The sequence below is a fragment of the Podarcis liolepis genome (assembly GCF_965112155.1).
Source record: "Podarcis liolepis genome assembly, chromosome: 6".
Taxonomy (NCBI): domain Eukaryota; kingdom Metazoa; phylum Chordata; class Lepidosauria; order Squamata; family Lacertidae; genus Podarcis; species Podarcis liolepis.
In genome coordinates, this window is record NC_139559.1 from 77,493,716 (window position 1) to 77,508,447 (window position 14,732).

General features: G+C 46.0%; 1 protein-coding gene across 1 annotated transcript in view; it reads right to left on the bottom strand.

Moving 5' to 3' along the window:
* OLFM3 (olfactomedin 3) overlaps positions 1 to 12,917 on the bottom strand; it is a 166,406-nt gene extending 153,489 nt beyond the window's left edge. Inside the window, exon 1 of the mRNA XM_083511166.1 lies at positions 12,357 to 12,917. Coding sequence (XP_083367292.1) covers positions 12,357 to 12,425 — 69 coding nt within the window. The 5' untranslated portion in view covers positions 12,426 to 12,917. The remainder of the gene's footprint in view (positions 1 to 12,356) is intronic.
* Positions 12,918 to 14,732: the final 1,815 nt, after the last annotated feature.

Sequence of the window (14,732 nt, forward strand, 5' to 3'; positions counted from 1 at the left end):
GTCAGGGGTCCCTTTACCTTTACATGTTTAAACTAGTTATATTTATAATATTGAAGTGTGTGTGGGGTTTTTGGTATGTCATTATAGTTTTGTTTTGCCATGTTATCATGAAATGTTACAATCTTACTGTTTTGCCATGCAGCTATGAAATTGTTACTACGTTACTATTGTTTTGCTAAGTTATACTGACACTGTTACTAAGTGACTATCGTTTTGCCAAGTTATTATGAAATTGTCACTAGGTTACTGTGTTGCCATGCTATTATGGAATTGCTTTTGTTGTGTTTGTTTCAAACACATCCCTGTTTCTTTGTTGTAAGTCGTTTTGAGCAGGATTTTTTTTTTTTTGCCGGGGGGGGGGGGAGCGGCATACAATTAAAATGAATGAATGAAATTTCTTGCATGAGACTAGGATGCAAGCCTGCCATTTAGAGTAGTTGATGACACTGGTGTGACTTCATACCTTTAAGTACCTGTATGAGCTTTAATACTGGCAGCCCTATATAGGGAATTTTTTATGATGGATGTTTGACTGTTTTGGATATTTTTGGTTAGTGTTTGCTCTAGTTATCTCCCGCTTAGACTACTGCAATACGCTCTACGTGGGGCTACCTTTGATGGTGACCAGGAAACTGCAATTAATCCAGAATGCGGCAGCTAGACTGGTGACTGGGAGTGGCCGCCGGGACCACATAACACCGGTTCTGAAAGATCTGCATTGGCTCCCAGTATGTTTCCAAGCACAATTCAAAGCGTTGGTGCTGACCTTTAAAGCCCTAAATGGCCTCGGTCTTGTATACCTGAAGGAGTGTCTCCACCCCCATCGTTCTGCCCGGACACTGAGGTCCAGCGCCAAGGGCCTTCTGGCGGTTCCCACACTGCAAGAAGCCAAGTCAAGTACAGGGAACCAGGCAGAGGGCCTTCTCGGTAGTGGTGCCCGCCCTGTGGAACGCCCTCCTATCAGAAGTCAAGGAAATAAGCAGCTAACCTATTTTTAAAAGGCATCTGAAGGCAGCCCTGTTTAGGGAAGTTTTTAATATTAATATTTAATGCTGTATTGTTTATTTTAGCAGTGACACTTTAATGCTGTATGTTTATCATGGTATGCTTACCTATAGGTCCCAACATTCAAGTTCTGCTACTCAAGAACTGAGCTGGGAGCCTGCTAAGTAGTTCTGAGTAAAGGGGAAAAAGCATGTGTACCATTCCTCAGCATTAATATTCATCCCTACAAACAAACTGCAAGATAACAGCCTCACTTAATCACTACGATAGGAAGCTGGAACAATCTAGTGTCACACACCATCATTGCTTGGTTTAGGGGAAATGAGACTTTTATTTCCCCAAAGACAAATCTTACTTTGTTATTTTCTGGCCTTAAAACCCCCAAATCACATTGTCACACATTTTATATCAGTTTGCTCATAGATCTGCTCTATTTGATTATACTTAGTACACTAACAGTGCAGTCCTATACACAGTGCAGTCGTGTACTCAGAAGCAAGTTCTATGAAATGCAATGGGTTTTATTCCAGGAAAATGGGCAAATGAGAGAACAATTCACTGTGCAGAGTAGGTCTGCATTAAAGTGCACAGGATTGCCCTGCGTGTCATGGTTTATTCCAGACCTGTACACTTTATGACTCACCAGGCCAAATGCTGTCCAAAAGCCATTTATTGATTTAGTGTTCCTGTACACTGCTAGGGGAAAAGCTGTAGTTCAGACGGTCACAGGTTCAATCTCTGGTGTCAGGCTTCGGGGAATCAGCTTCTCCCCCCCCATGGCAGTAGATAAACAGATCAAACAAAAGGAAAGTCTTATCAGTTTAATAAACACAGTGAGAGACAAAAGAAAGTGTCTACCCAGAATGGCGGTGCTCCCAATTAAGGCTTAAAGGTAAAGGTGAAGGGACCCCTGACCATTAGGTCCAGTCGTGGCCGACTCTGGGGTTGCGGTGCTCATCTCGCTTTCTTGGCCGAGGGAGCCGGCGTACAGCTTCCGGGTCGTGGCCAGCATGACTAAGCTGCTTCTGGCGAACCAGAGCAGCACACAGAAACGCCGTTTACCTTCCCGCCAGAGCGGTACCTATTTATCTACTTGCACTTTTACGTGCTTTCAAACTGCTAGGTTGGCAGGAGCAGGGACCGAGCAATGGGAGCTCACCCCGTTGTGGGGATTCGAACTGCTGACCTTCCGATCGACAAGTCTTAGGCTCTGTGGTTTAACCCACAGCACCACCCGCGTCCCAATTAAGGCTTACCCCCCATTAAACTACGTCTTGTCATCTGAGCTTATACTGTCTGTGCTTTCTGTTCTGAGACTTCCTGAGCTCTTCTCGACCTTGGAGAGAGCGGTTGAGGAATGCTGTCCAATGACTGTGAATCTGTTAACCTTCTATCTCCCAATGTTTCTTCTTCTAGCTGTTCCCCATCCAGTATACCCCAGCTTCTGCCTTCTGAACTAGACCCCTCTGCAAACCACTGTCCCAAATCTACATTGTCTTCCTGTTCCTGGGGAGATTCAGGATCAGGGGGAGGGGGAGGCTCCCACTATTCCTCCTCAGCACAGCCCTCCTCAGCACGGTCCCTGACACCTGGCAGGTCCAGCTAGGATTAAAACTCTTGGTTTGAAGCTCTGGAGAGCCTCTGCCAATCATTGTAAACAATACTGAGCTAGATAGACCAATAGTCTGACTCAGTATAAGGCTGCTCCTCATTTTCGCTTACTCAAAGAAGCTAATGACGCACATACCCCGGAAACATTCTATTTGCATGTTGTTGTTGTTGGACTACAACTTCCATCAGTCTGAAAGAACATGGCCGATGGTCAGGGATGATGGAAGATGCAGTCCAATAACATCTGGAAAGTCAATGTTTCCCACCCTTGTTTTAAAGGAACAGTATTAGATGTGGTCAAAGATGCAAAGATGTAATAATAGTAGTAGTAGTAGTAGTAGTAGTAGTAGTAGTAATAATAATAATAATAATAATAATAATAATAATAATAATAATAATTTATTATTTATACCTCGCCCATCTGGCTGAGTTTCCCCAGCCACTCTGGGCGGCTCCCAATCAAGTATTAAAAACAGTACAGCATTAGATATTAAAAACTTCCCTGAACAGGGCTGCCTTAAGATGTCTTCTGAATGTCAGGTAGTTGTTTATCTCTTTGACATCTGGTGGGAGGGTGTTCTACAGGGAAGGCGCCACTACCGAGAAGGCCCTCTGTCTGGTTCCCTGTAGCTTCACTTCTCGCAATGAGGGAACCACCAGAAGGCCCTCGGCGCTGGATCTCAGTGTCCGGGCTTAACGATGGGGGTGGAGACGCTCCTTCAGGTATACAGGACCGAGGCCGTTTAGGGCTTTAAAGGTCAGCACCAACACTTTGAATCGTGCTCGGAAACGTACTGGGAGCCAATGCAGATCTCTCAGAACCGGTGTTATGTGGTCCCGGTGGCCGCTCCCAGTAACCAGTCTAGCTGCCGCATTCTGGATTAATTGCAGTTTCCGGGTCATAGAATCATAGAATCATAGAGTTGGAAGAGACCACAAGGGCCATCGAGTCCAACCCCCTGCCAAGCAGGAAACACCATCAGAGCACTCCTGACATATGGTTGTCAAGCCTCTGCTTAAAGACCTCCAAAAAAGGAGACTCCACCACACTTCTTGGCAGCAAATTCCACTGTCGAACAGCTCTTACTGTCAGGAAGTTCTTCCTAATGTTTAGGTGGAATCTTCTTTCTTGTAGTTTGGATCCATTGCTCCGTGTCCGCTTCTCTGGAGCAGCAGCAGGTCACCTTCAAAGGTAGCCCCACGTAGAGCGATTGCAGTAGTCCAAGCGGGAGATAACTACAGCACGCACCACTCTGGTGAGAGAGTCCGCGGGCAGGTAGGGTCTTAGCCTGCGTACCAGGTGGAGCTGGTAGACAGCTGCCCTGGACACAGAGTTAACCTGCGCCTCCATGGACAGCTGTGAGTCCAAAATGACTCCCAGGCTGTACACCTGGTCCTTCAGGGGCACAGTTACCCCATTCAGGACCAGGGAATCCCCCAAACCCACCCGCTCCCTGTAAGCAAGAAGTTTGCATACTGAAATAAATAGGAGCTATACAAGATCTACTAGTTATCTGAGTTGACTCGCTCATATTAAACAAGCCTATGGAGGCTTATGCAAGTTCAGTTAACTCAGATAACTAGTAGAACTCTTGCATAGCTCCTATTTATTTCTGTGTGTACAAATGGTTGCCAGTCTTACTAATGTAAGTAAGGGAAGTCCCATAGTGGCACCATTTAGGGAGAAGAGAGAGGTCAGCTCCCATTCACTGTGTTTCAGACCATGGTGTGATTATTCCTAAGAACCTAACGCCAGATCCTTATGAAGCATACGAAAAACCACAGCAAAGTATCTTAAATGCATGGGGTTGGTTTCAGACTAGGTCAATTAAATTTAGGTTCCATTGGGACATGCTTAGTATGACTCATATCTCATTGACTTTTAGTGGGATCCCAGTTCAACTAACTTAGTCTGGATCCAAGGTGATCCAAAGCTTTTTGTAATGCAATCCTGTCCATATCTAAGACCATATCCAAGTCACTCTAAGGCTTTTTTTTCAATGTAATCTCAACTGTTTTGAAACTTGCTGAGAGTCCTGGCCTCTCCTCACTCACTGTTCATGAGGTGAGGACGATGCAGGCAATCAAAGCAGATTTAGAAAGCCAGCTGTGATAGAAACAGAAATGTAAAATTAAACCTTTCAGGGTCTTCAACTGGGTCAGGTGAGATTGAAAGAGGCAAAGCTGGTGGCTAGCTCTGATTTAGGACATTGGGCCATGCTAATCCAGATACGATGCACTTGGGTTCTTAACTGCACCTAGCAGTTAATGCAGGAATACATACAAGATATGTCAACACTGGCCTGGAGCAACTTCCAGGGTTTATAGGCTGGCCTGGAGAGTCAGTCTCAAAACTCCATTAATTCAAGTTCTGCATCTGCCCATCTTAAGGGGCCAGTAACATTTTAGAAAAAGGGTAAAGTTTGGAGTTGTGGTGACTTCATTAAGGAACATTCCTCAGGGCCTTCCCATTCCTTGGAGAAGTCTAAAGCATGTTCCTCAAGAGTCTGAGGGGTAGCAGTACTTCCCTGAGATTCAGGGGGCAGGGTGTAGAATCTAGGGTGAGCTTCCCTATTCAGGAAAGACCAGAGAGTGAGTTGAACTTTTTCTTGGAAAGCAGTAGCTTGGGGGGGGGGGCTCCACCTCCAAAGGCTCCCCAAACGGAGCCGGCGTGGTGTAGTGGTTAAAAGCGGTGGACTTGTAATCTGGCGAACCGGGTTCGCTTCCCCGCTCCTCCATATGCAGCTGCTGGGTGACCTTGGGCTAGTCATACTTCTCTGAAGACTCTCAGCCTCACTCACCTCACAGAGTGTTTGTTGTGGGGGAGGAAGGGAAGGAAGATTGTTAGCTGCTTTGAGACTCCTTAAGAAGAGTGAAAGGTAAGATATCAAGTCCAAACTCCTCCTCCTCCTCTTCTTCTCTTGGTTGAGGCCCATGATACCAGGTAGGTCTACCCTGTACATTCATTGAGCCATAAATAAAACTTGAAGTGGCACTATTCATAAAAACTGACGACATGGAGTAGATTTCACATGCCCATGCACACACCACTATGGAATGGAAGGGGCCGCTGCACGCTCATTTGTTTCCCTCTTCTCTCTGAGAAAAGGTATGGACTGAACCCAGAGAAAAATGAGAGTGTCTGTAAAGATGGGGAGAGGTGCCTGCCCACTAAGGATCTCTTGCAAGGCTCCCTCTAAAACCTGGTCCTGTTTCCAGGACAGAGTTTTGCCATGTGCCTCAGAAGTCCCTAGCTACTAGTGCCCAGATTAATATTTTGCAAAGAAGGCGACCACCTAGTCCAGGAACTTTGGTGGTGTTACAGCGTTGCATACTGAAGAGGTGCAGGCCTCGTTCATTCACTTCAAAGGAAGCAGTGTCTCTGTACATACACATCCACTTGTGTACATGCAACAACCCTTCGACTGAAATGCATGGAAAACCTCTTGCAGGCAGAGGAATTAAGCCCAGGAAAACTCCTCACTTGCAAGGGCTGGGAAGACTGTAATAGCCCTTCTACATGGCAATATTTCCCTTTGCAGCTTGGTGTTACTCAACTTAGAAACGTTTCCTTCTGTTTGCCCAGAGTGACGAATTGGTTATGACTGAATGATGGCTTGCCTTGAGTGATCTCCGTAGCTCAAGCCTATGTACTGTACCAAGGTCAGAAGTAGCATTCTGCTTTCCAAAAAATAGCACAGAGATGCCATCTAGCAGTGACACTTAGGAATTTCCAGATCTTGAACATTTCCTTCCTTCACTATATATCAAATCATTGTGTAAAAGACTAGCATCCCCACCTCCAGTCTCAGTATCCCACCCCTTCCAGTATCTCAACAGCATGTAGGGGAGGGGAAAGAGTCCCTGGAGTGCCTCATCAAATGAGAAATATATATACTTCCATATATATTATTCTAAAAATAGAAATTCTAATCAGTGGCTAATTAATACACACTGCATTTCAGCCGGAGTATCGAAATAAAACTGGTGCGCATTCATCAGCATTAAAAAAAACCTGCAGAATTAATTAGTGCTTCTTTTTCATTAATGTCTAAGTGCAGTCAATAGTTTGCTGTGCTGAAATAGGTGATTTAACCTAGCCCTGAAATCACACCTCTCTAGAAAATAAGTTAACTCAATAAAAATGGAGCCAGTGTGCAAAGACCTTAATTAGGGTTCCCCCCCCACCCGCCCCAGTAACATAGATCACCATGAGGTGGCGATACACAAACACTTTCCTACTGTTTAACCTTAAAGGACCTAAAACTTTGCCAGCACTGAAGCATTTAGACGCCTTATTCTGCTGACTTCTTGGAAATTATTGCAGGACTCTAAGAATCCAGCCGATGCCTCTTGATGAATAACAACGATGGATTCAGAGTGATGATTCTGTGTACCTTCATGATGCACCTTCAAAGAGCAATGCCGTCCAACAAAGCAATACGTTCTCTGATGTGACACGCATCTGGGTAAGGCTGCAAGTGGATTATGTCAGGCAGTGAGTTAGGTATAGATACTATTTGCAGATAAGTGCAAGTTTATCTGATGATCTGACACTGTCTTTGGGGGATTTGTGTATCACTGTCACTACTTCCCCTTATCTCCCACGGTGCTGTAAAGTATTGTTATGCGTATAGGAGGCAGGGGGTGGGGGCTTGAGAGAAGCTGTATGCGAGATCCTTCTAACCCTTAAGTGTCAAAATGTAAACCAGACATTGTTAGAAACTCAGATATATAAGATAGGCACCAAAGGGCTCCTTAAACCCAGGTTACAGTCACCAAAATGGAATGTCTAGCTGCCATTTTGAGACAAAATGGCTCTAAAGTCTTATTTTTGCAAATGATGGGCTGACTGTGATTGATTCTCAGTTCAACATATGGTTAGTTCAGATTACAACCTTGAGCTAGGTTGAGAGCTTTGAGGACTTAAAGGAGAAAAGTCTCTTGATCCAGGGGCAGTTGGAATATTGGCCCATTCTAACCTCTTTTTCTTAATGGTGACTGCTCCTGCTCAGGCTGCACAGAAAGAAAGCATTTTGGTTCCAGAAATCCATTCCGGTTTTCCAGATAAAATACAATTGATAGAATTACACAGGATGGTGCATTAGTGTACAAAAACAGTCCAGATCCAATGATCTCCAGGCATACACCTTCAAATGGTGGAGATGTCAGGTGCCATTCTGGCTCCCAGGTATCTTCACTTGGTTGCACTGAAGCCAGGCTATATCCCTATGCTGAAATGAAGGGCAATTAAGAGAACAAAACAAAGGGGGCTCTGTGCAAGATGGGAAATGGGTGTGGCCCCTCCCTCAACTCAGAGATAGTTAGAAGGACAAAGTCTGAGTTGAGAGTTGAGAGTTTGCAGTGATGTGAGAGAGTCAGAGCAACATCTGAGGCTGGTTTGATTTCTGTTTGAATCCCATTGTATATATGTGTAAATAAACCATGTATCATAAGGACACCACAGTCTCCACTTTGTCTCATTGCAAAAGGAAACACAAAACTCTGGTTTAGAGCCTGGAATCTCGCACTGCTCAGAGATTGGGGCGGCATGCAACAGTATAATAACTCTAAAGGGAGAAGAGTTGCACCCAAGAAAAGAAAATGATTTGATAAACATTGCTGACTGAAAGAAAGAAAGAAAGAAAGAAAGAAAGAAAGAAAGAAGAAAAGCAAACTCTTTCTCAACTCTGTCCATTTGACGTCTGAGATGTGTCTCTTGGAAACTCACTGGAAAACTTGCATTCTCGAATTCAGTAAGAAACTTGAGAAAGGCATTTTGCTTCAAGAAGCTTGCAAATTACATATATATCTAGGTTTCCTGCGTTGCAGGGAGTGGACTGGATGATTCTCGGGGTCCCTTCCAATCTACACTTCTATGATTCTATGTATTTTCTCTACTTTGGTTCAGAAAATTCCAGGAGAGCTATGTTAAAGTGAAAACTTTAATCTTAGAGAATCTTATTTTTGTATTAGAATTCCATTTCACCATTTGCATCCAGAAGGATCCTCAAGGCACGATGTTCAGACTGATATGCTCCTTCTGCCATGTAAAAATAGTTTTCACCTAAGTCTCTCTTTTTGGTACCCCCCTAAAGCCCCTGTGTACAGAATGGAAAGTCGTTGCCATCACCTCCGCGTAGCAAGAAAACGCTACCACAAAGGTTTGAAACAGTCCGAAAAGTTTGTCCTGACCTCCCACTTCCAGTCTCATTTTGGCTCATCGAAACAGGTGGCTTACTAACATAGGCGTGGAGACTTTTTGCCAATGGCCACACTAGACATTGTAAGAGAAATGTTAAATAAACAAATACACGCAGCTGCAGGAGGCTCCCCTCGGGATGCAGATGTGGCAGGTGGAAAGGATCTAGCACTTTATCCTCCGGCTTTTCTGCTCAAAATGGCAAAAGCTGGTTTTTCACTTGTGGGGAGGGGGCAGAGCTGCATTCCAGCCTCTTTTCCCCTGTGGGTGCAAAAGTAGCAGAGAGGAGGCAATTTTTAGTACCCCCCCCAAAAAAAAAACATGAGTGAAGCAGTCTCTCCCTCTGTCATTCCTCTGCATAAGCTTGCAACCTGCAATAGTAACTGGTTTTCAGTTAGAAATGAAACATTAGGAGACTGTTCCATGCGTGTCGATACTGACCTTGAGTTTTGCTGAAACAAACAAGCAAACCTGATCTGACTGCATCTTGAATCCACTGGTGTTCTGCACGGATCAGGTCACGCCTGTTCCTAACTTGTTGCAGTTCCTTTGTTTTTTGGCCTCCTCTCCCTCCCTCTCCTCTCCCTCTTCATTATATATATGGGGGTGGGGAATGGGGAGCAAAAGATTTCCTGGCCACTTAATTTGTTTGATGAAATGGGCAAGCAGCTCCTGAAAGCAAAGCTCATGCTAAAATAACTGTATCAATTTCAAGATGCCACAGAACTCTTGAGGTTGGGGTTTTGTTGTTGTTCACTAAAACATACTTAGCACAGTTTCTAGAGGTAACTTTGGAACATTTGGTTCTGCCCTAGCTCTCAAACCTCTTATGCTGGAGCAATCCTGTACTTTGTTGTTATTCTTATTCACAACACTTTTAGAAAATATTGATTTGCCGCCTGAAGAACTGCGTGAAATAGAGAACATTAAGTGCCATTTTACCATAGCTGTCAAATTCTTCCTTTTCTTGCGAGAAATCCTATTCGGAATAAGGGAATTTCCCTTTAAAAAAGGGAAAAGTTGACAGCTATGCATTTTACAGGTGAGGAAAGTGAGGACAACCAGTTGTAATGGGCATTTAAGCTCTTCCCCTCCTTTCCTTTCCTTTTTTTTTTGAGGGGGAGGGGCCCCTGATCAGAAACACACTTGACATTATTAATATCATCATCGGGCTCATTAGCATTTCACCTTTTACGTATGTCGCTAACAAGAGCAAAAATAAAAAAGTTTTTCAATCAGTTCAGGAAAAAACCTAAAGATAACTTTAAAAACAAGACAAGACAAACACACCAGCTCACTGTGGAACTTCTCCAAAGAAAATAAGTTTATGTTTGTAGCCCAACGACTAATCTTCTAAAAGGGGGGGGGCAGTCCAGTTTTGCCTCTAACTCTTCTTTTAAAGGAACACATTTATTGGAAGGAAAATAGGATAGCTTTCTTCCATATATATATATATATATATATATATATATATATATATGTCTTACAGAGATGTAACTTAACACAGGCATCTGAGAAGCTGTGAGCACAATTTCTGTCCATTCACCCAGCGGCAAAGGCTATTGATAAAATGCTCACCGGGCTGGAATCCCTAAACTCTTTTTCAGTATACCAAGACTCAACACACTTGAAGAGATCCTAAAAGTACAATTAGAGAGAGTACGATCAAGACAATCCTGAGCTGCTCTCCTTTTTAACCTTAAACATAGAATGGATCAATAGTTTTATCAAAACTGTTTCTACAAATTGCTGGTCTGCAAAAGGACTCCATGCTTTCATAAAATCAGCACTACTGCGAACACGCATTTTCTACAAGAAATGTTTGTGCTGTATTTACAATTCGTGACTTTTCCCATGCCCCCATACCTAAATCGTGTTTCCCCTAGTAAACCAATCTGAAGTTTCAGCTCAATCGCCAGTTTGAAGATTGTTTCTATATTTAAGCTGAACACCCTAGATTACATGCTTTTGATGTGAGCAATTCTGACATCCATCAAAACACAAAATGCTGTTTACAAGCACCGAAAATAGTCCACACTCCTTGTTTGGCACTTCAATGCCTCCGTAAAGCATTCACCGGCATGCAGTGTGGAGACCACACACACCACAGAAGGCCCACAATGGGTATTTTATATCAGCAGATAGACATCAAGTCATCCAGAGGTGGCACACAATGCAAATCTTCCACTCCGTGGCTTCAGGTTTGTGCTGAACAGCACATGCAGTCGCCAGGCCTACTGGACTTCACTCATCTCTTACTAATGGCTTTCGACAAGTCTCATTTTCAAGGTCTGATGGAATGGTTTTTCAAATTCCCAGCCCAAGCCAGGCAGCATCGGGGTTTTTTTGTGTTTTTAAGGGGCTGTCATTCAACTGCAGAGCAAAGCTTATTTGCTCTCACAAATGTAACTGGGGAAAAATAATGGTGATGATGATGTTTCTCTGCAACCTGAGGGCAATTGCAATTGCACATGACTAGTGGAAGGGAAAAAACCAACCTCCCCCCCCCTTCCTCTTCTGCAATATAAAGGCACGTGCCTTTATTCTTCCTCTGGAGGGATGCTTCTCCCCATGATTCCAAAGAGCTACAGATTTTATGCATCCCCTGATCGCTATGAATAAACCCATCCCTTGTCCACGGCTAGGCTGTTCTGGTGTCATTTCCAGCTAAGGCTGGGACAGCTTCCAGAGTTCAACAGATAAGACATTGTCCATGGGGAAAGCCAATCGCAGCATTCCTGGTGTTCTAACCTGTATCCATCACCCGTCTCCTTTCCATGTGGGTGATCGTCAACAAAACTTGTATAGTAAGATTTGGGGGAGGGGGAGGGAGAGGGAGAGGGAGAGGGAGGGGGAGGGATACCCAACAACACAACCAGAGCAAGTCATCCAGGAAGAAAGGGTGCAAGCCAACATTAGCCGTATTCGCAGGAGACCCTCTGAATTCAAGGGGCTTCCTTCAAGGGGTCTCCTCTGAGCAGGATTGAGCTGGGTACCACCCAGTGTTCGTTTGTTATTAGACTGGATAGGATGTGTGTCTGTGTGTGTGTGTGTGAGAGAGAGAGAGAGAGAGAGCGCACATCCACATCCTTCCAACTGTTTGGGGGAAGGCAGCCTGCAGTGCCCCTCTGCTGTTTGCCTTATTGACCACTTTCCAACATTGCAAGGTGAACGCGCGCGTACACACACACACACACATTGCCTTTTCAAACAGGACGGAAAAAAGCAGCCCAGGCTGTGTTTGCGGAAAGCCCCACTCCATCCATCCCCTCCCCTTCTGGCAAAAACTACAGCGCACCCATGGCTAGGAAGACAAAAAGGATGCGCTGGGAAGCAAAGAAGCAGGAATATATACAGTATATACAACCCCCTTCCTCCCCCAAATCCCCCATTGCCTGCCCTATTAAAACAGTGGGGGTATGATTATGATTTTAAGAACTTAAGGAAATATCGCAGGAAAGGGGTCAACTAGTAGTTCCAGAGGCGAGAAAGAGAACGGGCAATGTTTGCGGAGGGTCCTTCCTCCTACATCTCCTACCTTGGAAGGGTCCAAGCCGGCCAAGAGAGCCACAAGCAAGAGGTTGAGGATGCTGGCGGAGGGCTGCATGCTGCTCCCGGGGCTGCTGGGCTGCTGCTGCTGCTGCTGCTCTTCCTCTTCTTCCTCTTCTTCTTCTCCTCCTCCTCCTCCCTGCTCAGCCTCTCCTTCATCAGTCACTGCAGGGACCCCTCTCGTCAGTGCCACTTTCTGCACGCCCGCCTGCCACAGCCAGGAGAAGGCGGCAGCGGGAGGCGGCGGCAGCGGCGGCAGCAGCCCGGGGGACGCTCATTCATTCCGCAGGCATCCTTCTCGGAGCGAGGAGGGAGCGCGGCGGCGGGAGGGGGCGCCCAGTCCAGGCGGAGGGAGAGAGATGGAGAGAGCCAGCCGGCGAGAGGGCAGAGGGAAGCGGGCGGGCCGCGTCGCGCACGCCCCGCCACAGCCGCCTCTCCGCCCCCTCCTCCCTCCGCCGTCACAGCAGCCAGCCCACCCTGCGGGGGGGGGGGAAGGCGGGAGAAGAAAAGTTTGCCGGTCCCCTCCTGACTCCGAAGAGCGCGGAGCCTGGCGGGCGCTGCGCAGGGCTGACCGGCGGATGTGACATCACCGAGCCCTGGGGGCGGGGGTGGGGGTCAGGGAGGCAGCCGGTCAGCGCCAGAGGCCGTGGTTAGTGGGGGGGGGGCGTGCGCAAAGGGACGGTGTGGGGTGGGCGCTGAGGGGTCAGTCCTGACTTCTTAGCCCAACCACAACCCCTCTGGAGACCTCGAGGTGCCTTCCAACATTTCTCCCATGCAAATAGGGATGTCCTAAGGAAAAGTGGTGGGACGTTATGGGATCAAGTCAGAAAACGGGGTGGCTTCTGCGGATCCAGAACTCCCTAGAAAATAGGGATACTTGGAAGGTCCATACCCTCCAACATCTCCCCGATGAAAGTAGGGACGTTCCATTCAATTCCCTCCAATATTTATCCCATGAAAATAGGGATGGTCTATCCCCTACCCTCCAACATTTCCCCGATGAAAATTGTTGTTGTTTAGTCGTTTAGTGGTGTGCGACTCTTCGTGACCCTATGGACCAGAGCAAACCAGGTCCACTGCCTCCCGCAGTTTGGTCAAACTCATGCTGGTAGCTTCGAGAACACTGTCCAACCATCTCGTCCTCTGTAGTCCCCTTCTCCTTGTGCCCTCATCTCCGAAGAAAATAGGAATGTCCTATTCCATACCCTCCAATATTTTCCTGATGAAAATAGGGACGTCCTGTTCCATTCTCTCCAACATTTATCCCATGAAAATAGGGATGTTCTATTCCATGTCATCCAAGATTCTCCACTCTTGCCAATCCTTGCTACAATTTCAGGGTCTCCCTACCATTAAGGAGAACAGAGGGCAGTCATCCCAGGCAGTAGATGCTGCGAAGATGAGGGTAGTAGTGAGATGCTGGAAGACAGGTAAATTTAAATGAGGATTAGACACATTCATGCATACCCTCCAACATTTCTCTGATGAAAATAGGGACGTTCCATTCCATTCTCTCCAATATTTATCCCATGAAAATAGGGACGTTCTATTCCATATCCTCCAAGATTTCTCCAATGAAAATAGGGACGCCCTATGCTGCTGCTTCTGCTGCTGTTTTATTCTTACCCCACCCATTTGACTGGGTTGCCCCAGCCACTCCAGGCAGCTTCCAACATATATAAAAACACAACAAAACATTAAACATTGGGGGGGGGGGGTGGAATCCCTATACAGGGCTGCCTTCAAATATATTGTAAAGTTTGTATAGTGACCTATCTCCTTGGCTGAGGGGTCACATAACTCCATACCCCCCCATTATTTGTCCAATGAACACAGGGACATCCTGCTATACCCTCCAACATTTCTCTGATGAAAATAGGGACATTCTAAGGAAAAGCGGGACATTTCAGGATCAAGTCAGAAAACTGGAGGGCTTCTGTAGATCTGGGACTGTCCCTGGAAAATGGGGACACGTGTAGGATCTGCTCATCATGTGAGGGGAAAGGGATCAGTTTCAATCACACTTGTGATTTCAGCAAAAGTGCTGGGCCCCACAAAGTGTTGTCCTCTGAGAGATAAGCTTCCTCATGCACTTTGTTTTCCATATGGATTTCTCACTCCACAACTGTAACAAGAACAAAATCTGAGGTATTCATTGCTACATAAAGGTAAAGGTACCCCTGACCATTAGATCCAGTCGTGACCGACTCTGGGGTTGCGGCGCTCATCTCACTTTACTGGCCGAGGGAGCCGGCGTTTGTCCGCAGACAGCTTCCGGGTCATGTGGCCAGCATGACTAAGCCGCTTCTGGCAAACCAGAGCAGCGCACAGAAACGCCGTTTACCTTCCCGCCGGAGCAGTACCT